Source organism: Poecilia reticulata, chromosome 6 (assembly GCF_904066995.2).
Source record: "Poecilia reticulata chromosome 6, P_reticulata-male-v2, whole genome shotgun sequence".
NCBI classification, from domain to species: Eukaryota; Metazoa; Chordata; class Actinopteri; order Cyprinodontiformes; family Poeciliidae; genus Poecilia; species Poecilia reticulata.
Window position 1 is genome coordinate 877,501 of NC_088835.1, and position 24,496 is coordinate 901,996.

A 24,496-nucleotide genomic window follows, 5' to 3' on the forward strand; every position below is an offset into this window, starting at 1 on the left:
GCTGGACTCTCTGATAAGTGGACAAGTCAAAAATAGTTGTTGTTCCCAGCAAAGTTCTCATCAACTTGTCATTTCATTACATTTCAGTTATTGAAAGTATGTTGGCTGTTTCAACATGGATCTGTCTGTGTTTGTTTCCAGCTGAGGGAGATGCGCCATGAGAACCTGAATCTGTACCTGGGTTTGTTTGTGGATTCAGGGATCCTGGCCCTGGTGGTGGAGCACTGTCCCCGGGGCAGCCTGGCAGACCTGCTGGCCGACAGCGACGTCAGGCTGGACTGGATGTTCAAGTCATCGCTGCTCATGGACCTCATTAAGGTTCTCCTCAGATCACTTCAATACACCTTAAATGTTCCGACACAACTTCCCACTGAATCGAATCAAAAGTTGTGTCCAAACTTAACATTTTTTTTGCTTTTTTTCCCAGGCGTTTTGATGCATTTCTCATATCAGTCTCAGTATTTGCTCAACAGGCCGTGATTTTCTCCTAACAATGAGTGCAAACTGTAAAACCTCAAAATAACTGTCCTGCTCCTCAAATGCAAGTATTCATGTGACCAGCTGTGTTCTCCTTCCAAATGTGCACAAAACTTTCTCAATATTCCACAAAAAAAATTGCAATTAAATAAGAAGCCCAATTAAAATCACACATGAATAAGTCATTAAAAACATCCTGCGCCAGCATCCTACTACCACTTCCTGTCGTCTTCTTAATGGTTTGCGCCAGCGGCAACATCCGGTTGTTGATCATGTGACCCATGTGACGCGAGGAAAGTGTTTCCATTGCAGTTTTGGGGGATAAACCAATTTTATCATCCCAGCATCTAAACTTTTTATTCAACAAAACTCAGAATTGCTAAGTTTACATTAAGCAAATTTATTGTCAACATGTCAAATTGCGCAATTTTATGGTCAATGGGAACTCAAACAAGGACAGTCTAAGCAAAATAAAAAGTCCAGACATCTTATTGGTGAACAGGATAGGGAAATGGCTTGAACATGTTTTCAATATGATATTTCATTCTGGAAATGTTTTTCAATGCAAGTCCTTAAATTAACCAAGAGTAAAACAATGATCTAAAGAATCTAAGTCAAAAGGTGCAAATGAAAGTTAAAAATGAAGAAACCAAACAAGCAAGGAACTTGTAAGATAAAATCCAAAAGTCAAATACCCAAAGACCAGCAAATAACAGCAGTCTGCTGCTTCATCCCTTCAGTTCATTGTAATGCTACCAAATCCTGAGAATATAAATGGAAACTTCTGAAGACATTAATAAATAAATGTTTGACATATTGTTTCTCTCATTCAAATATAAATAATTCCTTTTTATTCAATGTATGTAAACACCTTAACTGTGCATAGATTGATAAATAGAATTTGTATCACTCTCTCGCTCTCTCTTTCTCTCACTAAGAACCAAACTTCTTGTTTGTTTAGTTATTGATTTCTATCACTTTTTAAGCGAGTCAGTTATTTTGCATTCGTTCTCTGAAACCGACAGATTATCTAGCTCTGTGTGACCAGACTGCTGTCTTCATGTTCCAGGGAATGAAGTATCTTCATCTGCGAGGGTTGACTCACGGTCGCCTCAAGTCCACTAATTGCTTAGTGGATGGCCGATTTGTGTTGAAAATCACAGACTACGGTCTACCCATGATCCTTCAGTCTCAAGGTGTCAGTCTGTCTGACGATGCACAAGGTAAAACAGAATTACCAGAATTACACTCTACCTGCTAAATATTTGACAATTGTACCAGTTACTTAACTATGCATAAACAAAATGGAAGTGATGTCCTTTTTCACAGCCATTTCAATTTTATATATATGTATATATTTCTTTATTTTGTGTGTTTACTCCCATTAGGATGATTTTTTATATGGTTCTTGTAAGTGGTTGAAGATCAGAGTTTACAAACCTTGCACACACACACACACCAGCACATATATCACAGCTCAGAAAGTGGAATATAATCTAGCAAACATGTTGCTGTAATTCTGACTGTAGATTTGCAAAATCAAAAAAAAAAAAAAAAGTGAAATATTTCTAGTGAATGAGCTGCAAAAATACCAAAGTAAAAGTTGATGTTCCAGTCTCATCAAATATGAACATGAATGTAGTTATAATAAATACAAGAACAAAGTGTTTTTTTCATTATATTGCTGCTTTATTAGTGTTTTCTGAGGCGTCAGTGTGCTACTGTTTTCCATGCTGTTCGTGTGGAAGTTGCTGCTCTTTTGTCGGGTCTTTCTTGCTGTTTTTGGGTCTTAACTAACAGTGATGGGATCCTGACGTGGCAGACTGGGAATGTGTCAAATAGTTTATTAAAGAAGAGAAAATGTGAAATTCTGGTAAAAAAAATAATAAAAAATTTCGTGGCTTTATTGGATTTGTTTGTTTTTATTATTTACAATCTTGCACTATCAGCCTTACGAATTCATTTGGATTACAGTGAGTTGAAGATAATAAATTTAACAAAAAATTATTTTTTTTATTTTGATTACCAACTCTTTAATACGAACTAATATAAACTAGATGATTCAAAGTGAATCGTACTGAGATTAAACTACTCACAATGGTGGAAAAATGAATAAAAGAAAAATAATTGTGACAAAATTTGGAATTAATTTTATGGTCATCTAGTATACAGTACTCTGGTTGTCAAACCAGACCAGGAAAACATGTTGTAGTCAGGAAAATACTAAGAGTGCTAAGACCAGCTTGAGACCTTCAGCTGAGGTCAGAAGTGGATTAGTTAGCAGATTAGCACAGTGAATTCACTGACTTTTCTTTTTTAATTTCTGTTGGACGTTCAGTTCCTCCAAGTAAGGGCTGTTTACTTCAAAGCAAGTTGTGACCGCTGATTGGTCAGTCACTCACAAAGCCACTGGATTGACTGACAGGAAGAAAGGATGATAAAATCTGGCATCCTCATCATGTAGTTGGCCCTTTGCTTGTATTTTCATAATTTTCTTCTCGGTTTTTGAGAAGTGGTTTAAGAAGCTGATTGCCAGTCTAAACTCTTACTGCTGTTCACAGCTAAGTGTGTAAATATGATGTTAGCCAAGTTTAAAAAAAAAAAATATTTCTTCTTAGATCTTCTGTGGACAGCTCCTGAACTTCTGAGGAACTCAGAACAAGCCGGTTCTTTTGCCGGAGATGTCTTTAGTTTTTCCATCATCATACAGGAAGTGATCTCACGAACACTTCCCTACGCCATGATGGACATGCCTGCTCAGGGTAAGAATGCTCATCCTGTCTACAAACTTGTTGGTCTGACAAACCTCAGTCCCAGCAACCATTTGTGTGTCTAATCATCCCACCTTCTCTCTCTCTGCCTGTGGAACGGTCAGAGATTGTGGAGCGTCTGAAGAAGCCCCCTCCTCTCTGCAGGCCTCTTGTTTCAGTGGATGAAGCTCCTGCTGAGTGTCTCAATCTGATGAATGAATGTTGGAATGAAGATCCGAGCAAGCGGCCCAACTTTGATGAAATTTTTAAGCAGGTGAGAAGATCCTTGTTTGGGGAGCTGAACATCTCAGTACATCATCGCCTTCATTCAGTTCAATTAATTATATCTAAAATCTTCATAGTCTCTATATTTATTTTAAAGGAGCAGTGTTATGTGTTTTCCCAGCCACAGAGTGCCATTTTATAGCTCATTCAAGTAGCTACGTTAACTTCAGATGTTATAAAAGTGCTATATATACCAGATATGACTTAAAATAAATTTTACTTTGTACTTTGTTTACTTTGCTTAACACCTTGAAATTGGGCCTCTGTCTCTTTAAAAACTCCCGCTCTTTCTGTAACCCTGCGTTCAGGAAGTGAAGACAATTAACAACGTTCAACGTTTGTCTTCACTTCTTTGTTTCCTAAAACCTTTGTGGCTGAAGTAACAATTAAATAATTTCCTAAATTACTTACATAAATAGCATTTAGAAACATTTTATGGACAAGATACAGCTTTAAATTGCCCCAATGAAAAAAACCTCCTTAAAAATGTACAGTTGTGACAATATGCAGTCTTTGGAAAGTGTCTATGGTTGTTCTGTTTTTAGTTTCGGGGCATCAGCAGAGGGAAGAAGGCTAACATCATTGACTCCATGCTGCGGATGCTGGAGCAGTACAGCTCCAACCTGGAGGATCTGATCAGGGAGCGAACAGATGAGCTGGAGGTTGAGAGGACCAAAACGGATAAGTTAATTGGACAGCTTTTACCAAAGTAAGACTGGGTTCATGAGAAATATTAACACACACTCATGTAAAACTGACGTGCTGATCTTTCATATAATGAACCTGACCCGCCTCAGTGACGTTTGCCTCCCCACTAAAATTGATGTCAAATGTTTCCATCGGTGCCGATATAGTTTTAAAGATATTAATAAATTTGTGCTTATAATCTTTCAGCTGTATTTTTATTATTGTTTTTTATTGTATTTTGTTTTTTTATTATTATTATTTTTATCCATCCATACATTTTCTGTACAACCTTGCCTCTTAGTGGGGTTGGGAGGGTTGCTGGTGCCTATTTTCAGCTAACTTTCAGGGCGAAAGGCTGGGTACAGCCTGGACAGGTCGCCAGTTTGTTGCAGGGCAACACAAGAGACAAACAGGACAAACAACCATGCACACACACACACACACACACACACTCACACCTAGGGAGAATTTGGAGAGGCCAATTAACCTGATAGTTATGTTTTTGGACTGTGGGAGGAAGCTGGAGTACCCAGAGAGAACTCACACATGCACAGGGAGAACAGGCAAACTCCATGCAGATAGACCCCGGGCCGGGAATCGAACCCAGAAGCAAGGCAACGGCTCTACCAACTGTGCCACTGTGCAGCCCTTATTATTACGTTTTTATCATTATTTATTTTCTTTGCCGCAATTTGGGAAAGTCACATTTGCTGTTATCCCTGTAATCAATAATATGTTTTTGCTGGATGATTAAAAATAATTACAAAAGATATTACTAAATGTTTCCAAAGATCATGAAAGGTCAACCAGCCAACCCCCGACCCCCTCGTCTTCAGATCAACCAAAATTTGACTGTGCACCAGCTAAAAATCATCAAATGAGCTAAACCTTTTTTTTTGAGTCAGATGTTATCTGGATTTATACTCTTTATCCTTTACGCTTGTGAAATGAAATTACAATATTTCATTCATATTACCGTCTTTCCGTATGCCACTCCAATGAAAGGAGATTTCATTGGAGTGAAATCCAATGAAACATACATGTGTTAACACACATGTTAACACATGTATGTTGACATGTGTTAAGCCGTGTATCACTGGATGTTTCAGATCTGTGGCTCAGGCCTTGAAGAAGGGAAAGCCTGTCCAGCCTGAACATTACTCAGACTGCACACTGTACTTCAGCGACATCGTCGGATTTACAACCATCTCAGCTCTAAGTGAACCCATTGAGGTGAAAACGGCTGAAGTAACCAACCGCTAGTTTTGACTGTTTAACTGAAATTGTGTTTTTGTAGGTGGTCGACTTGCTTAATGACCTTTACACCATGTTTGATGCCATCATCGCTACTCATGATGTCTACAAAGTAAGCACCTTCAGCTATACATCTATTTCTATTCACTCATCCTACCAGACAAGATTTGGTAGAGTAAATCTCCATTTGAAAAGACAAAGAGGATTGCGCTTTCACACCGTTTTAATTAACTTAAATGACTAACTGATGATGTGTTTATGTTCAGGTAGAGACTATTGGAGACGCCTACATGGTGGCTTCAGGGGTTCCTAACAGAAATGGGAATCGGCACGCAGCTGAAGTGTCAAACATGTCGCTTGACATCCTTCATTCAATAGGAGCATTTAAGATCAAACACATGCCAGAAATCAAAGTGAAAATACGCATTGGACTGCACTCAGGTACAGCATCACCTTTTAAACTGTTACAACCACTTTTATTTAAAGGGGCAGTGTTATTTAAAATTGACTTTTTTTAGCTTTACATCATGTTAGAAAGTTATTGCCTCATCAAAAACATACCTGGAGTGTTACTTTGATGCATATTTGAGAAATCCTGTGATCTTCGTAGCAACCATTTAGCCTAGCGCCGCCTTTGAAGCTCTTCCCCTGAGCTGCCGTTTCCAAGCCCCCCTCATAGAGCAGCCCTTCCCCCACGACTCCACACTCAGCTCCTTCAGACTAGCGGCAGCAATTAACAAGCACCTAGTCATCAGCTGAGCTCATTATATAAACTACTTCTCAAAGTAACCCTGGTAAAAATGTGGCACCCGAGTGGCGTACCAAATAAATGACTGCAGGGATTGTGGACAGTTTCAAAACAAACCCATAAAAGTTACAATAATTTATTTAAAAGACAAATAATCAAAAGAGAAGGAGGTGCAGGCAGTCCTTGACGATAAGTCAAAAGCAAGTCTGTAATTGTCTTAGCTGGGCAAAGAAGAAAGGGCGCGGTCCTCCACCACTCTCAACCCCTTCTTGGCTCGATCCGGTTAATCCTCCAGTTCCTGGCGAACCTCGTCAATAATCAGGTGTTATGCCCAGAAAAGCCCGCCTGCCCAAATTTGCATCCCCTGTCGCGGGAGCAGGCATCGCTCTAAGCTCTCGCATATTGAAAGGGAAACGGATAAAAATATGACCGAAGAGGAAATTTTAAAGATATTTGTAACATTATCACGTTTCTCAACCATGTAATCCCTAATACGGTGGGTTTTATTTCGCAAATTATTTGAAATAAATACGGTTTTTACACTTTTATTGACCCATATGAGTCGGAACTTTTTTTTCAGTCCGTGTGTTGTAAACGTTCTCCGCAAATGGTTTGAAATTCTCTGCTTTGTCTTTTGATACCATAATAGCTCAAAAGCATTACAACAGAGACCCATTATGTAAAACATTTTATATCATGCTTCACTTCTAGGTCTGTTAATGTAGGAGGAAATGCAACTTAATTTATGAGCCTGCAAATATTTGCATCCGTCTTGTTGATATGAAACTTATAGCATTAGCTCAGAGAACAAGTGTCATTACGTAGAAGAGATTAAATCCTTTCAGCTCTTTATTTCCCCCAATTAGCACAGGGATGCATGTTTTGGCAATATAGATTTTGAGCCTGCCACAATATGCATCCCTTCTCTATTCCCCTCAAATATTATCCTATTGATTTAAAACTTATACCAGCAGTTCATGGAGCTACTCAGATTATATAGAAAAAGTTATTTCACTCTTAACTCCTTATTTCTCCAAGTTGGCACAGGGATGCGTTTTTGGGCAATATGGATTTCCAGCCTGCCAAAATATGCATCCTCTCTCTATTTTCCTTAAATATTATTAAAGTGATTTAAAACTTAGCTACTCTCATTATGTAGAAAAAGTTATTTCACTCTTAACTCTTTAATTCTTCAAATTAGCACAGGGAAGCATTTTTGGGCAAAATTTCCAGCCTGCCAAAATATGCATCCCTTCTCTATTCCCCTCAAATATTATCCTATCGACATAAAACTTATACCAGCAGTTCTTGGAACTACTCACGTTATGTAGAAAAAGTTATTTCACTATTAACTCTTGAATTCTTCAAATTAGCACAGGAATGCGTTTTTGGGCAAAATTTCCAGCCTGCCAAAATATGCATCCCTTATCTATTCCCCTCAAATAGTATCCTATTGATTTTAAGCTTATACCAGCAGTTCTTGAAGCTACTCTCATTTTGTAGAAAACCTTTCCTTCATGCTATAAGGGACTGTATGTGAGAGACCATAATGGTGTACCCAAAAACAAGAATGAAGTATTTGTCAAGAAGCATCTCTCATGTTGGGTGTGTTCAGGACCAGTGGTTGCAGGTGTGGTGGGACTGACCATGCCCAGGTACTGTCTGTTTGGAGACACGGTGACCACAGCCTCGCACATGGAAGCCAGCGGTCTGCGTAAGTATGAACAAAAACATGGAACGGTTCAAAAAACAATCTAAAAAATTTGATAATTATATTATCTTTCCTTTCCTGATCCTATCTTTCCTTTCCAATACAATAAAACTTTGTTGTTAATATTCCCCAAACAAGGAAATAAAGATGTAGATTTTGTTTTGTTTGATTTACAGATTTCTTCAATATGACAAACTGCATGAATTCCTGTACACGCATCAATTATTAGCTCTATCCTATTGATCTATTGTTCAGTGGTCATTTTGTTGTAATGTTTTTACATTACAGCAAAATACTACATTGTATTTGATCAGTTCTCCACTCATTAATGACGATGTGGACCCTACAATCTCTTCTTTCTTGACAGAAAGAAATATTCATTTCTAACCAAAATTTCTGCAGATTATCCTAATTCAGATTCAAGATTTAGCATTACCTCAAAAGTCACAATGCAGACTTAAATTTCAGTTGCTCAGCTCACAAAAAACACATTTAAAGCAATGTCAGTGCAGTTTAATTAAAAAATCTATTTCTGTATTATGATGGTTGGAAAGAAACTTCCAGAAAACCTCTTTGATCTGTATTTTGGTCTGCTCTCAAGCTGTGTTTCCATTAGCCATAAAACTGAGAAAATTTAAATTTCAAAAATAAATCTGTTTAATGGAAACACCAATAAAAAAATAATTAAAAAACTCCCGTTTTGTGCTAAAATGTTTTTGCACAAGGATGACGTGGTTTTTTCCCTCGTATCAGAATAGATGTATTTTGCAGAAATGCAATGGAAACACTTTCTCACATCACACAAGTCACATGATCAACAGCTGGACGATACTACTGACAGAAACGATGAAGACGATGACAGGAAGTGGTAGGGTGATGGTTTGTTTTTGTTTTTTCAGGCAGCTGGCTCCACCAGAGCTCTCACTGCACCACACAGTTCAAAAAAGGTTGTGTGTCATTCCAAAGTGCTGAATCCATAGCTCTTTTATATGAATATATCTCATATAACTTTTTCCATCCGTCGGTGCTATGTTTCTCAATGACTCAATGGCTCATTCACATGTGATTATAATTTCATTTCTTGTTTAATGGAAACACCGCCAATGCAAAATTGTGGGTTTTTTTTTTTTTACATTAGCAGAACGTCGACAAAGATTTGCTCACATTAGTAATAAAAATGCAACTTCAGACACAACCTCCTTCTCAGCCTCCTCAAAAAGAGATCTTAACCAGAGGATTGTACGCAGACCAGGACAGATCCTTTGTCACATGAATTCCCAGGAATATCCTGTGCTGGACACCCCTCTACTTGTTGACCTAGAGTGTGTTTAACGTGATTGCTTCCTCCTGAAGCCGATCACCAGTTGCTTAAACTGGTCCACATTCAGAAGCAGATTTTTGTTGTTACGCCACTCTGTGAAAACCTTCACCACTTGTTATCTTTCTTATTGTTATGGCACAGTTTAGTCTTGTTTCCGATTGTCAAGGTCACAATTTTTTCTGTTGGACTGTCTGTCCTGTTTTGCTGCCAGAGGCAGTTTCTGAATCTTAAGCCTGCCTTCTTTTGGCTCCTCTGCCATTTGTGGTAAAATCCAGTTTACCAAGCTCTACCATTTCTAGTATACAGCTTAACACAACTTGTTTTATACTTGTGGGGGTTTTTTTCAGCTTACAGGATCCACATCAGCCTCAGTACAGTCAAGGTTCTGACCAGTCTGAAAGTGGGATACCTCATAGACACCAGAAAGGCACAGGTATAACTGCCTGCTTAGATATTTGCTGTGACAAAAGTTGGATTTAATTAATTCTTTTGAAGAAGTCTGCTGTTTGCCCAGCAATGCAGTGATTTCCTCGTACACTCCTGTGTTTTGAAGGTAAAGGGCACAGAGGACACATACTGGCTGATGGGTCGAGAGGATTTCAACAAACCTCTTCCTCTTCCCCCAGATCTTGCTGGAGGGTAAGAACACACAACATACGGAACCATCTTTAAATGTATTTGCTGAATTGACAAAAAAACCCCAAACTGATAGGTTCTAATCTTAGTCATGAACATATTTTTTTTTCATCACATCGACTCTTACTGACTTATTATACTTATTATCATTGGCTATTAGGCAATATTATTAAGAATACTATTGGTAATTATTACAATTTTAATGAAAACAAATGTAAAAATCCAAGTAATTGTGGATGAACATCTGACCTGTTTCTTTGTTCTTCCCAGGGCCAGTAATCACGGCATAAGCCTCGATGAGATTCCTGTCGAAAGACGACAAAAGTTTCTCGACCGACAGAACAAAATGAAAAAATAGACAGCAAAGTTTTATTTTATGTAAATGTCTGCAAAAACACAAAATCTTACCAGATATTTTTGGTCTGATTTCCAGTGAAAATATCTTGAAATAAGATACAACTAACTTAAAAGTATCTTTTCTGAAAGAAATAGGAGCTTGTTTTAAGTCAATAACTCTTTAACATTTATGGGGGAAAAATTACTAGTTCAATTTGCACATTATTTCACTTATAATATGGGAAAATGTCTTGTTGTAAATGAAATAATCTACCAATGTAACTAGTACGTTTTCATCAACATTAATGAAATCTTGACTTAAAGCAAGCCCCCTGTATCTTGCTGTAATGTTATTTGTAAGTTAGTTTTGTCTTACTTCAACTATACTAAGATATTTGCACAGCAAATCAGATTAAAAACACTTTTTGTTTTTGCAGTGTAAATACTAACCTTTCTTTGGGATATTAAAATTAATACTTCTCTTAGCCAAAGCAAGAAAAAGAAAACTGTAAACCAGACTATAAGAGTTTAGATGCACTAATACAAAGTCTAAACAAAGCATTTTACTAAAACAGTAAAATGTTTTGTTGTACAAAATCTCTGTGGCTAAGAGATTATGGCTAAATGTAATTTTTTCCTGTCGACTGTTTTGACAGCCAAGGAAAAATTGTGGCATTTTTTTTGTTTGAAGCACGTTAAACTAAATGGTCTCATTATATGTGATTTATTTCAGCCAATTACAGTTGAGCCCAAATTTATTTATACCCCTTGCAGATGTGGATTTCCATTTAACCAAGAAGAGGATTTCTGATAGTGAGACAGGCTTCTCTCAAAAGATAATAAAACTATGTAAAAAATAATGAAAACAAAAATGTAAAAAAAAGTTTTTATTTACATGCAATTAAAAATGGAATGTCAAAAATATTTTTACCCTTCCCCATAATCAGTAGAATTTTGTCCTGTATTAGCATTACAGCATCAAACAATTCTTATAACCGCTGACCAACCTTTGGCTTTTTTTTTTACTCATGTTTCATCAGTTTTGTCTTTCGTTTTAAATCAAAATCTACCGGCTGTCTAACAATTTTGGGTTTATTATATAATAATTATAGTTGTTGTATTTTGTCTGTTTTCGATTGTTTAAAATGAGGTCATTTGTTGTTAGGACAATGAATAAACTCTAGATAAAACTCTTATTGCTTGCTGGTTATTCTTCATCAATGGTTCACTTTAAATTTGTAAGGGTTTGTGGAAATAATGACAGAAAGTAGGACCAAAACAAAGAAAGCTTCCCCCATGTCTGTAAAAACAGCAGTTATCAAATTTCTGATAAAAAAAAAGGACAGTCTGAACAAGTCACTACTGCAGAACTAGTCTGATCTCCAACCTTCCATTCACCATCATACCACATCATTCACTATTTAATTGTTGAACTGGATTCCACAAATAAATAGCTTCTTAACAATGACTTCCCACTGACATGACTTTTCATCAAAGCAAAATCACAAGTGGGGTACCCCAAGGTTCTATTCTAGCACCCCTCATATTTAAAATCTACATGCCCTCCACTGGCTCAGATTATAATGTGTAGTAAGATTACTTATTTTATGTAAACAGATGACACACTTCTCTTCGTTACAATGTAACCAGGTGACTATGAAACAATTCAAAGTTTAGCAGATGCTTAGAACAAATCAATGCGTAGATGTGTCATAACTTAATTCAGCTGAACAGAAACAAAACTGAAGTTATTATCTTTGGATCTAAAGGGGAACGATCTAGACTTAATGCACAGCTTCAGTAATAACAGCTGGAAACTAGAGATAAGGTTGAAAACTGGGTGTAATTATGAACTCTGACCTGGACCTCCAGAGCCACATAAAGACAGTTACAAAGTTGGTCTTCTAGAAAACTGCACACCTGCTGAAGCAGTGAGTGATTTTCCTTTGATTAATAAGTATTTATTTAGCCAGGTATATCTCATTAAGATTAAAAATCTCTGTTTCAAGAGTGATCTGACCAATATATATATATATATATATATATATATATATATATATATATATAAAATACAATATGGATAATAAATCATGAACATAGATCAATTCTTGTCTGGATTACAACTTTTTATTACTTCCCATTATTTTGCCACTGCGATGTCGATGTATTATGTATTGATTCTTTATGTTTTTTTCTTTATCACTTTCGTGTAAAAGCATTTTTGAACAACATTGTGCTGAAATGTGCTGTACAAACAAACTTGACTTAATGATATAAAAATATTTCAGGAGTAAGAAAAGAGAAAAAAATACACACAAACCTGTAACAGAGATTTTTTTTTTCTCATTTAAGATAATTACATTTCCAGTTTTCAGCACATGACTACGGTAACATACATGAGAGAAGGTTTATCTTTGATTGACGTTTCTCATCCTCATTTTACCAGGGCTGGTGGTAAAGACTTAAATATCTTCATAACGAGTTAAAATGGCAACAAGTTAGCAGAGTGAACTCTGTCTCTCAGGAAACGTGCTAAATAAAAGTATTGTGATATTGAATAAAAATTCAACAAACAAGATCATAAAAAAATAGACATCTAGTAATATTCAGAGTTTGATTTGACAACTTTACCACACAGCATGGCATACCAAGTACTGAGCTCCAATATTACAGTTATCTACTGAACTTTAATTATTGTTCAGTTTGCTCAGATGCAGTTCCTCTCATATACACTAGTTGCCACTGTGATAATGTGATGTAAAGTGATGGGAGTAACTGTTGTAACTGTTGCACCGGAGCAGCTGAAGATGAGAAGAGGAGCAGCAGTGCAACTAGCTCCGCCTTCATTTCACTTTGTCCATGTCTATGGCTGTGATTGGCTCCTCCTCCGGAACACAGACGCCCCCTGACGACTGACAGCATAAATGCTGGTGATCCTTCCAGTCCTGCATAGACCAAAAAACAGAAGATTTCTATAGAACACAGTACTTAAAATAGTTATAATTAGTGCCACACCACAATATGGCCACCATTTTAGTCTTCGGTTTGACTCGACTCCTACTTCAACATACTTTTACTCAAGTAAAAGTAAAAAGTAGCCGTTCCAAAAATGACTCAAGTAACAGCAAAAAAGTATTTGGTAAAAAGGCAACTCTAGTACTGAATAACTGATAAAATTATCAATCATTTAATATTTAAAAAATAAAGTTATGTGGGAGTTTTGGTATTTTAAAGACCAAAGTTATTCATATAAATAACGTAATTACAAACAAACAAAATCAGGCCAAAAAAAACAACTTTTACAAATCAGTTTCTTTCAAAATAAAACTTATTGAAACTTTAACAAAACCTGCAGGTGTGTGTCTGAGTCTGGTGAATTTTTGGTTAAAACATGTTTGTTCATCATTCGGTGAAGTTACTCACACCCCAGTGTGAATACGGACATTTTACTCAAGTAAGAGTAGTGATACTTAATAATAAATTAAGTAAAAGTAAAAAGTACACCATAGTAAAAATACTCCTAAAAGTACATTTTTTTCCCAAAACGTTACTCAAATAAATGTAACTAGTTACTACCCAACTCTGGTGCCAAGGATATGAATAATTTGGATATAACTTATTAGCAACTTTTTACCATCAGCCAAGTTGCTTCAGATTGCAACCTTTGATTTATCAAAGAAATCAAATAATTTCTTTGATAAATGAAATTATTTGATTGTCTTTGTCTAAAGCTAAAATTAGCATGATGATCTGAAACATTTTAGTGAAAAAAGCAAAACACATCTAATCTACGAAAGGGAGTATCTGCCTTCGCGGCTCTGTACGAAGTGTGGCGACCCACCTTCCTCTGGCAGAATGTGGAACAGTAATTGACTTTGTGACATCCTGTACACTCGCTCATCGCCAACCGGCCACAGTTCACACACATCTCCTGCAGAAGAAGAACACAACACTTTAGGCTACTGAGGGAACCACAGAGCGAGCGCCGCCGACATTGTGGAAGGTGGTTCGTCGTACGTTGATGATGATCTCTGTGATGTCAGAGCTCCTTTTGGTCTCTGAGTCCTCTGGCTGCTGAAACGAGATCTGGTTCTGGAACGGCTGACCCAGCCCACACTGCACACCAAAACACATCATCTTCATCATCTTCGTTATCCACGCTTTTCTATATGCTATAAAGTGTCTGACATGTATCCATAACCATTGAATCTTATGTCACAATAAGACCACAAATTTTAATTTTTTAAAAGTTATTTGTACAAAAAGTACTGCAAATTTCTAGGGCTGCAGCTAGCGATTATTTTAGTAAATAATTGCTAAAGTAAATGTAAAACAAATTGGCACATTCTGCAGATTTTGTCATTTAACCACTTCAGATGATTTTCTGCAACAATATATGAAAATACAAATAAACAAATAAAGCAATACCTTTTTTAAAAATTTAATTAAAAATTGTATTGCCTAAAATGAAATAACATAGAATTCCTTTAGTGTACACTAGCTGTGAATAAATTATATTTACAGACAAAGAAGATTTTTTTTATCTTAAATGCAAAATGTATACATACTTTGTACAATTATGGCTTAATTATTGCTGTTCTTTCAGCAGGCTGAATGATTTAGAGTTTGTATACTTCATTTAACAATTAATTGAGTAGATAATTATTTCAATAAGTGATTAATTATGATTAATCTTATTAATTGTTTCAGCTCTACACATTTTTGTAAAGTGGGCTGAAAATAATTAATGGCTTATGACTTTTTATAAATAAAAAGCAAAAAATTCTTAGATGTAGGCCTGAACATTGATTATTTTCTAACTCCTGTAGGCTCTGATCTTATTTAGGAAGTTTCTATATACTAACCTGAAGGCTACTGGTTGTACTAAGTCAAATCAAAAGGACTATATGATCGCACACTGTGGATTTTCATTTGTAAAAGAAAATTAAAACAATTTATCATTTTCCTTCTCCTTCAAAGTTATGTTAGCTGGTCTAAACATTTTGAGCTTTTCTATCCGATTTTTAGAGTTTCTGGTTGCTAGTTGGTCTCACCTCCTTCCTGCCCCCCTGACCTTTGACCCCTGCAGGCTCCCCAGCAGTATTTTTGGCCTGTTCTATCAGGGCCTTCAGCTGCTGCACGTTGCTCATCAGTGTGTTTGCCAGTTCCTCCAGGTATATCCAGGTGTTCTTCTCTCCTTCATTCACGGTCGAACACGCGTCCCCCACAGGCACCACTTCCAGCCCCGCCACCATCGTTGCCGACGGTGACGATGCCGCGGAGGCCACTGCTACTTTGGCTTGGATGGGCTGAGGAGCAACAGCCAGAGCCGGCAGCGTTGTCAGCACTGGAAGAAAGTTGCAGGCAGGCTGACATCTCAGGGAAAGCTGTACTTTAACTAGACCAGCTTGTTTAAAAAACAGGATTAGACTCTGTCTTAGCATGTTCATCATATTAGGTGGTTTCTTGTATTGTATGAATTCTCAAACAGCAAAATGACAACTGGTTATTTTCATAGTACTCTGAAAATAACATGGTCCCATTCTGATTAAAAAACGCCTGACGCTTATTGCCTCCGTTTGGAAAAGTACAGACCAGGTGAAGTTAGTGTCTCAGTGACAGAGCGAACCTGTGGTGCTGGCGAACACGTCGCCCTGCGCTGACCCGTCTGAGATGATGGCGGCCGAGGCAGCGTCGCTTGTTGGCGTACGGTCAAAGGTCAACGTGCTGGACGCAGCAAACTGCCCTGATGGGGACACTGTGACTGTCAAAGAGAGAAATTAGCAGGATTGACCAATCATACAATACTTTCTGATAACCAAGCAAGAAAATAAAAGATCTATCCTGAATGTGAAGACCAGACTGAGGCTTCAGGAACACAACCTTTTTTTTTTTTCTTGTAGCGCTGGTAGAGGGAACTTTTTTTTTCTGTTTTTGTGGAGTATGTTTAGATCTTCACTGTTCTTTAAAGGAACGTTAGATTGACTAAAAAAAGTGAACCCCAATGAGTATTTCTGGGTTGTCAATGTGATCAGACTGCAAAGCATCTACTATGTGTTGCAAGCACTAAGGGTAAACCAGCTATAAGACAGTAATTCATACTGAAATATTGCAACATTTTCACAAACAAAAGCACAAATTTAACCCCGTTTTTGATATTCTGGAGCCATCTTGTATATGTTAAACGATGCTTCACATACAAACATAAAATACAACTTGGTGTTTTAGCTGCTGGCACACCCACCATATTTATATATATATATATAATTTTTTTTTTTTTAGAAACTTTATCTGCTATGATTACATTTGTATTATTATCATTTAATAAATCAGATGGAGTACCTTGTCAACGAATAAGCAATTTCCCTTGGAGAATCAATAAAGTATATTCTATCTATCTATCTATCTATCTATCTATCTATCTATCTATCTATCTATCTATCTATCTATCTATCTATCTATCTATCTATCTATCTATCTATCTATCTATCTATCCATCCATCCATCCATCCATCCATCCATCCATCCATCCATCCATCCATCCATCTATCTATCTATCTATCTATCCATCTATCTATCTATCTATCCATCCATCCATCCATCCATCCATCCCAGTAGATGAAGTTCCTGTTGAACGTTTAAACACACTTAACATGCGCATGGATATTATCTTAATTTAAAAGATGCATGCAGTTAATTTTTAAGAGCTTGAATTTATTGGTAATTTTCTCTAATCTCAGAATAAAAGTATACGTAAATGTTCTTTGGCAAAAAAAAAAAAAACATGCAGTGTAACACAGATCCGTAGTATGACGTCATGTTGTTGTGAAACTCTCTTCATGGTGGACAGTGGAACTGCTGATCAAGCATCTTTCAATATTGGAATCAGTTGTTTTTCCTGACTGTGACAGTTTGGGTCAGATTGTTAAAAAATGAACAGGAAAATGAACAGGACAAAGCCTGGTTTTGGAGTGGATAAAGCAGGCAAACATTGTGGAATAGTCTGACTAAATACCAGATACTAATATAGCTATAAGTAGCTATATTGATGAGTTACTTTTTGAGCGCAAAAAGTAGCTCATCAGAGACACGTTGTCTGACCTAAAACTGGCCTAACGCTAGACATAAATACGATAATCCTAATGAGCTGCCATGACAGTAGCGCCTAAACGTGAGCAAGAACCAGTTCAAAGTTCTTTTTTTTTTTTTTGAGCCACATGGAAGCTGATTTCTGTGACATACACGTGGTTCCTGGAGTCAGCTGGATATTCTTCAGGGGGCTGAGGTCCTTCTTGACTGGTACAACCGGGAGCTCGTTGTCCTTCTTCCGTCTTTTGTAAGGAACAAAGAGACGGACAGGGCCGGTCTGGAAAAAAAAAAAAAAAAAAAAAAGAAGCACTTGTTGATTACCTGAGTGCTGATGTGATGTTTTAGACAACTACCACTTTAGATTTTCTTACTTCTTGTACTACCGTACTGCTAATCTGGATGGTTGTTTGCTTTTGGTAGATTTGAGTCCTAAACTAACAAACACACACAAACAAGTAAGTGGAAAGTATAGAAAATAAAAGCATTAGAAGGCAGGGGCTTCCAGAGTAGAATTACAAGGCTTGACAGACGGGGATACATCTGTAAATCAGGACTCTGTCACAGCAATCACATGTAATCATAAACTCCACAGTAACATTCAGCTGGAACAAACTTCAAGTGATTTTTCAGACACATCCTCCCATGTTTTATTCCTTCTGAGGTCAGAGGAGAGGTTAGCTCCAGTTAGGATCAAAACTGGGTTTTCTAGCAATTCACTTATTATTTCCTGTAAACATATGCTGAAGATTTTTTTTTATTTATTTATTTATTTTTTTATAGTTATTGTTAAGTATGAGCTGTAGGCCGTTTTAAAATGAATTATTTTCAAACTTATAGTGACAAAAAAGTAGATCCTGTATTTGCAGAAAGTTGTTTTTTTTCCCCTGATAATCACAGAGCTACTGAACCGTACTAAAAGAAAGGAATTCACCCAGAAATATACAACAGGTTTAATATAAATGCTGGACACACACAAAAAACAAACATTAAACAGTTACCATGGTAATGTTTTCTGGTGTCACAGAGTCTCCATCCTTTGGTGACTGTAAAAGAAGCAATACAAATCAATAAATGCATAAATCTGAGAAAATCTTAATTCTGCCACTTGAACAGCTCTCCCAACTTTATGCTGGATCTTTGGATAAATATTGAGTTCATAATTTAATTAATATGTTAACCATTATGTGTTATAAGAGTGGAGCCATGTTGAGAGGTACAATCAGCCAGATGGCTGATTGTACCTCTCAATCAGCCATCTGATTGAGAGGTAGCAAATCTATATGTTTGCTATATGCCAAACATATAGCAAACATATAGATTGCTATATGTTTGGCAATATAGCATCTAGATAGATGCTATATTGCCAAACATTTCATTCTTTGTTTGGGTTTTTCTTTTCAATAAACTTTACGCGCATTGGCCTATCACGATAGCAAACTTTACTTGATGATAAATTGTCCCACATATTATTGCGATAAATGATAATATTGCTGTTTTGAGACAATTTTAAAGAAATTTATTGAGAATGGCATAACAATGTAAGTACGGCCTCTCATGAGTTAACTTTAATATTGTACAGAACACTTCTGACTGGAACTGGAAGATATTTTAAATATTATCTAAAATAAAACACATCAACCTAAAACAATACATAAAAAAGGAAATAAAAACTACTTACAACTGAAACCATAAATAAAATGTATTAAGAAGTCTCTGTAAACAAAATTCACTTTCAAAAAACTACCCAGTTTATTTATCATATGATTAATTGATTAAACTAATCAGTTAATCTGAATCAGTTAATCTTCATTGTGTTTGGGCCAAGAATACATTTCTATAAGACAAAATGAAAAACATGGGTTAATTTGAGTCAGTAAAGTGTAGTAAGATTAAAGCCTAAACTAACATCTAAACACTTTTGGTTTTTTTTCCCCCAAGACAAATAAAATATTTGGGTTTATTTTAGTCCATCAAAACCACAACTTGGAGATTCTGTATAGCAGTTTCCCCGCTGACGTCATTGGAACGGTTACATGATCCTTTTTAAGATGGTTTACTTCACAATAAAAGTCTCCAACATAGACAAAGGGGTTCTGATTTTTTGTTGTTGGTGATCTGGCATGTGTTGAATTATACAGACACTCACATGTGTCAGGTCATCACAGCAGGCGGCACACGTACAGGAAGCAGCATGAGGGTTCAGAATATGCTCCTAAAACACACACACACACACACACACACACACACACACACACACACACACACACACACGCACGCACACACACACACACACACACACACACACACACACACACACACACGCACACACACACACACACACACGTACAAACAAGTTTAAATACTGAGGAGGCAGAGATGTATTCCAACTTTCTGCTTAGACTCTGAATGAAATAGTAAAACACACACCATGAGACCATGAAAGCGTTCAGTACAGTTGCGGTCCTACAGTGTAGCTGTTGCACAGTTCAGTACCTGTATGAGGCAGAGCAGAGGTCGGCCAGCGTATCTGATGCTCCTCTTCCAGTCTTTGCTGCTCGCTCTTCCTGCTAAAGCTTCAAACTCAGTCGGAGCAAACCACTGCTGGTTGTGTTTGATACAACGACCTTTGCCCCCTGAACGATGCAGAACCATTTTAGCATGGAAAACATCAGGAATAACGCAAACAAGACTGTGTTGTAATTTGCTGATGATGAATATTGATCAAACAATCGATATATAAAAGTCTGCTGTTTAATCCAACATGACCAAAGAGCGTGGGGGGGGGGGAAAAACGAAAATACAAAAAAATATTTAGTTGCCTAAACTTTCTATTGTATATCCTTCGAGGAAACAAGGCAAGTTAAAACCAATTGGAAATTTAACAATGAATAAGATGAATAAATGGTGAAATAAACAGAGAAACGTAAAAACGAACATGGAAAGAGCAGAGAATTAAAAAGGTCCTTTGCTCCAACTGTAAGTTTGTGCTTGTGGCTTTGAGTTTTTCATCACATTTTATGTCTAAAATTTACTTAAAAACAGACTAATAGTAACAACAGACTGCAGAGATTTCATTTTCAAACTCAGGAGCTCACACTTTATGTTCAGAAGTCTGGCTTTGGGATGAATTCCAGTTTCTGCTGGAAAACTGCTGACCAATCGAGTCCAGGCATTTCTGATTGCCCACTGGTTACCTGATCTACTGAGTCTCCATAACTTCTTCCTAACTTTGCTATGATTTCGCATTTCTCAAGGCTTCAGCAGCTATTAATCACCGATACTTAACCATTGTGCTCTGCAAACCCAGGACTAAAACATATTGAACTAGGTAAGGATGCACTGATATGAAGATTTGGACCAATATATTAATACTGACAGAAAATGCAATCAGATATTGGAAAATGAAAAGGATGCCAGTATATTATTTAAAAAATGTAACTTGTTTTTTAAATTAAATTCAAAAAGCTGAGCCCCACTTATACATAGAGGCAGGTAGACACACCAGATTTGTGCTGATACCACAAAACAAAAGCCACAGTTTTTCACAAGATGTCACCTGATCCCAGTCGGTTCTTGTACAGGACTCCGCTCGTATTCCTGCAGCGGACCGGCAGCTCGTTGTTGTATACCGACGGGTCCCAGTTGTATTTGGAGCAAGAGTCTTTGTCCTGCAGCGGAGTCAGAGGAGTGGGTGGAGTCTGAGGGCCTGACAGACGGACACAGAGGGATATGAATCATTTGTGATAATTGTTTGCTTGCTGGTAAAAAAAAAAAAACATCGTCCTGCCAGGACAGTGCAGCACACCGGATGTGATGGTGGCAGCAGATTTGAGGCCTGTTGCTTCCACGATGCTGCCATCAGTGTGAACCACAATCAGGGTGGCCTTCTGGGTACTGAGCCCTTCACTCAGCTGCAGAGTGGTCCTGCCACTCTGTAAGCACACAAACACAGCACACAGTCAAACAATAACATGCTGTAAATGATATTCACTTCCCATACCACACAGATATCTGAGGTTTAGCATCGGCTGATGGCGATCCGATACAGAAAAAAAGTGCAGAACTGACTTAAAATGTTTTCTGTCTTTTTTTTTTAACACAGATATAAATGCAGTGATCTCGCCCGGAATGGAGATTGACACCCCTTCCGACCCCACTTAGGAACAAGGGTGTAAAGAAAATAAATAAATAAATCAATAAATGGACGGACGGACGGATGGATGGAGTGAATTACAAACATATGTGATAACTTTGCACCAGTACAGTACTCTTAAATGCACCAAAGGATTCACAAGCTTGGTCTAACATGAAAAAACAACACAACTTTAATTTGTTCAGTCAATCAATTAGGAGTAGAACATCTAATTTAAATTAAATAATAAAGAAACTGAAAGTGACCAAAACAACAGGTTGACTACTTTGGTCAAACACGTGAAAAATGACCTGCAACAAACCTTTCAAATGGTTCAGAAAGTGCAATTAGGAATTATAAATATAGTGTAGAATAAATGATGAATGAGCACAAAGCATAGAACTATAATCAATAGATCTGCCCGTAGGGGTCAGGCACATTGTCACCAATATAGAATTTTTTTCAATTCAGATATTAATGTTGGATTTTTGAATTTCTAGACAAATTCTTTTTCACAAGTCCCACAACAATATTTATGATGTCAGAATAAATTATGTGAAAGTGGACTTTCACTTTTATTCCTCCATGAAGTAATCTTACAAATTAAACATGAGTCCCTGGAGAGATGTGAGCAGTGAGGTGTTATTTACCAGAACGTGCTCAGGAAGGCTTGCGGACGTAGCGACTGTGGTGGTGAAAACATTGTCCTCTGCAGCCTGAACATCCGCCACGGTCACTGCAGCCACCTCTGATCAGCCACAAAAGATAAAAATCACTGAGGTCCAAGAAAAACTACAACAAATTTTTTCTATGAATAAAGACAGGACTGTGAAATGAAGTCAAACCAGTTTCACAGCTGAAAGTATGGCACACAATAAAAGCTTGTATTAACATGTTAATTCCTCTATGTTGATGAATTTAAGATTGAAACTTGGGGTGAATCGAGGAAACAGCCCAATTTCATTAATTTTGGGTGATCAGCCAAAACTTGCATGGGAAACCGACCATATCAACCCATCTTATCTACCTCTGTAAAGTTAGACAAGATTGGCCTTCTATTGCCTAAACTTTATATTTATATTTGTGCGCACTATCTCATGTGCCAGTAAAATAAGTTTGTGTCATTGGGTATTGTTCAATATTTTTCAATAAAATAAGACTGGAACACTGAAAGAGTATTGTGACCTCACAATGGGTACAAAATGAATGTACTATTTGTCGCAAACTCTCTTTGTATTCCACAGTTTCAATGAGAAGTTTAAAATATACTGACTACTGGCATAAATATTATGGTAAACTGTCTTTTTTTTTTTTTTTTTACCTCAAAGTGAAATGACACAATTCCAAACTTCCACGATTTTTAAAACAATTAAAAGGACAATTTTTAGTAACCAAAGTTCAGTATCCATTTATTTCAAGTTCTTTGATTTTTTCATTTTGTATTGCAAGAGAGGAACACATTAAATTCTGAAGTCTTCTTTTGTAAGTAATTGTAGATTAAATGTAATATTTTTGGTGGGTGGGGGTTAATGACTGAGGCAGCCTCCACAATATATTTTCTATATTGACATTTTTTACTTATAGCTGCGGGATTATATTTATGAGTAATATCTGTATTTTGTATTACTATTTATATTTATAAATATTTCTTACAGGAAAATGAAAGAACATTTGTTACACTGAGACTCTTAAAATTACTTCAGGAACATATTTGAATGAAGTTGGGTCCAAATATCAACCACAAGGTTTCGGTGGTTGTTTTAAAATGCAGAATACTCCTGTGATTTTATGTGATTTAAACCAATAAAAAGTAATACATTCGCTTGTTATGCTAACTACATCTAACCCTCTGTTAACCCTCCTGAACAGCCATGGCCTTCTGCTGCTGCCTACCTGCGAATGCCGCTTCGGCCTCGTCTGAGTTCGGGAGGTGCTCGGCTCTCATGTCGATGTTTCGCGGTTCCGCTATCACAGACATCGGAGCGACTTCGGCCTCCGACTCCGTATCCGAGCCCACTCCCTCCACCGACCCACCGATGGGCGGTTCATCCAGCCCGAGTGCCTTCGTGGCCGAGGCTGCCTCGTCCATTCTTCCGCGGAACGACAAGAACCGAATAGGGCCGAGCGGCCGCGGAACAAAGAAACAGATCCGAGGTTCCCGGAGCCTCGACCAAAGCGACGCACAATTAACGGAACTCGTAAAGTAAATTTTATTAAATAAACTATATTTACCAGAAACTCAGGAAAACTCTTACGATATACGAGCTGACCCGGAAAACTAAAGGGCAATCGTAATTTCTTTTTATTTCAAACCTACGGCAAGCGATAAACCGGAAAGTGCCGAACTGGTACGAATTGACCCGAGGAGAAACGGGCGAATAATAGCAATTTTGCACGCGCATTTCGTACTTAAGCGATGATGGATCTCTTAAGCTTCCCTTTTTTGGCATAGACATAAAACCACAAAGATTTATGAGTCCAACTCTACATTGACATTCTGCACCACTCACAAAGAAGGCAGGAAACAGAAATATAACTGGAGAGGGGTTTTTTTTCAGCCGACCTTCCATTAAGACACGGGTAACGGGCGACGGATATTGACGTATGTTTATTTTGTATATCCAAGTAACGATTATTAAAATATATTTACATCATCAAAATACCAATGCTTTGTTCTCTAACTCGTTGATAATTGTCTTAAAATCAGTGTTTTTGACTTCTATTCATTTTTATGTTTCAGTTTCCTGGCCTTTCAGAGCAGATTCCTTGTTTGCACTTCCACAGGGCTGCCTGTGGTGGAACATTAATCATACTGAATTACAAAATCATTCATAAAATAAAAAAATCTTTGTTGGCTGCAACAAATTTACCCGAATAGAACATAATATGAACTTTGTCAGCCCTAACCGTGAACCCTTTCACTGAACACATGACATTATCCATTCACATCTGCTTATGAACACACTTAGAACAAAACAGCTCCATTTAAACTCCACGGAAAACCATGTAAGCATTTTAACAGGATACAACATAAAAATAACTGCAAAATAAATCACTTGCAGATAATATT

At 37.1% G+C, this 24,496-nt stretch overlaps 2 protein-coding genes across 4 annotated transcripts in view; one reads left to right on the forward strand and one right to left on the reverse strand.

The window, feature by feature from the left end:
* Positions 1-11,233, forward strand: part of LOC103465677 (retinal guanylyl cyclase 2-like) — a 25,041-nt gene extending 13,808 nt beyond the window's left edge. For both annotated transcript variants that reach the window (XM_081607593.1, XM_081607594.1), the window contains exons 14-25: positions 142-318; positions 1,547-1,700; positions 3,096-3,239; positions 3,353-3,501; positions 4,058-4,221; positions 5,309-5,432; positions 5,497-5,565; positions 5,720-5,894; positions 7,817-7,915; positions 9,581-9,666; positions 9,787-9,872; positions 10,140-11,233. In XM_081607593.1, coding sequence (XP_081463719.1) covers positions 142-318; positions 1,547-1,700; positions 3,096-3,239; positions 3,353-3,501; positions 4,058-4,221; positions 5,309-5,432; positions 5,497-5,565; positions 5,720-5,894; positions 7,817-7,915; positions 9,581-9,666; positions 9,787-9,872; positions 10,140-10,227 — 1,515 coding nt within the window. In that variant the 3' untranslated portion in view covers positions 10,228-11,233. The remainder of the gene's footprint in view (positions 1-141; positions 319-1,546; positions 1,701-3,095; positions 3,240-3,352; positions 3,502-4,057; positions 4,222-5,308; positions 5,433-5,496; positions 5,566-5,719; positions 5,895-7,816; positions 7,916-9,580; positions 9,667-9,786; positions 9,873-10,139) is intronic.
* Positions 11,234-12,310: 1,077 nt separating this feature from the next.
* On the reverse strand, positions 12,311-23,765 carry deaf1 (DEAF1 transcription factor). Of its 2 annotated transcripts, XM_081607595.1 has the most exons (14): positions 23,320-23,765; positions 22,077-22,174; positions 21,100-21,226; positions 20,851-21,000; positions 19,788-19,927; positions 19,441-19,506; positions 18,293-18,337; positions 17,666-17,728; positions 17,448-17,571; positions 15,835-15,969; positions 15,260-15,552; positions 14,223-14,321; positions 14,047-14,136; positions 12,311-13,150 (listed from the first exon to the last, which is right to left on the reverse strand). In XM_081607595.1, the coding sequence occupies exons 1-14, from the start codon at positions 23,513-23,515 to the stop codon at positions 13,049-13,051; spliced, it is 1,728 nt and encodes a 575-aa protein (XP_081463721.1). In that variant the 5' UTR covers positions 23,516-23,765; the 3' UTR covers positions 12,311-13,048. The 2 variants fall into 2 exon arrangements, with proteins under 2 accessions (XP_081463721.1, XP_081463722.1); XM_081607596.1 differs by lacking the exon at positions 17,666-17,728 and having other exon boundaries at positions 23,320-23,764.
* Positions 23,766-24,496: the final 731 nt, after the last annotated feature.

Excerpts from the sequence above, each read along its gene's own strand:
- deaf1 (XM_081607595.1), bottom strand. The coding sequence starts at position 23,515 with ATGGACGAGGCAGCCTCGGCCACGAAGGCACTCGGGCTGGATGAACCG. Across the intron at positions 22,175-23,319 it reads GGCCGAAGCGGCATTCGCAG|AGGTGGCTGCAGTGACCGTG; the intron begins GTAGGCAGCAGC and ends GTGGCTGATCAG. Across the intron at positions 19,507-19,787 it reads CTCTGCTCTGCCTCATACAG|GAGCATATTCTGAACCCTCA; the intron begins GTACTGAACTGT and ends TGTGTGTTTTAG.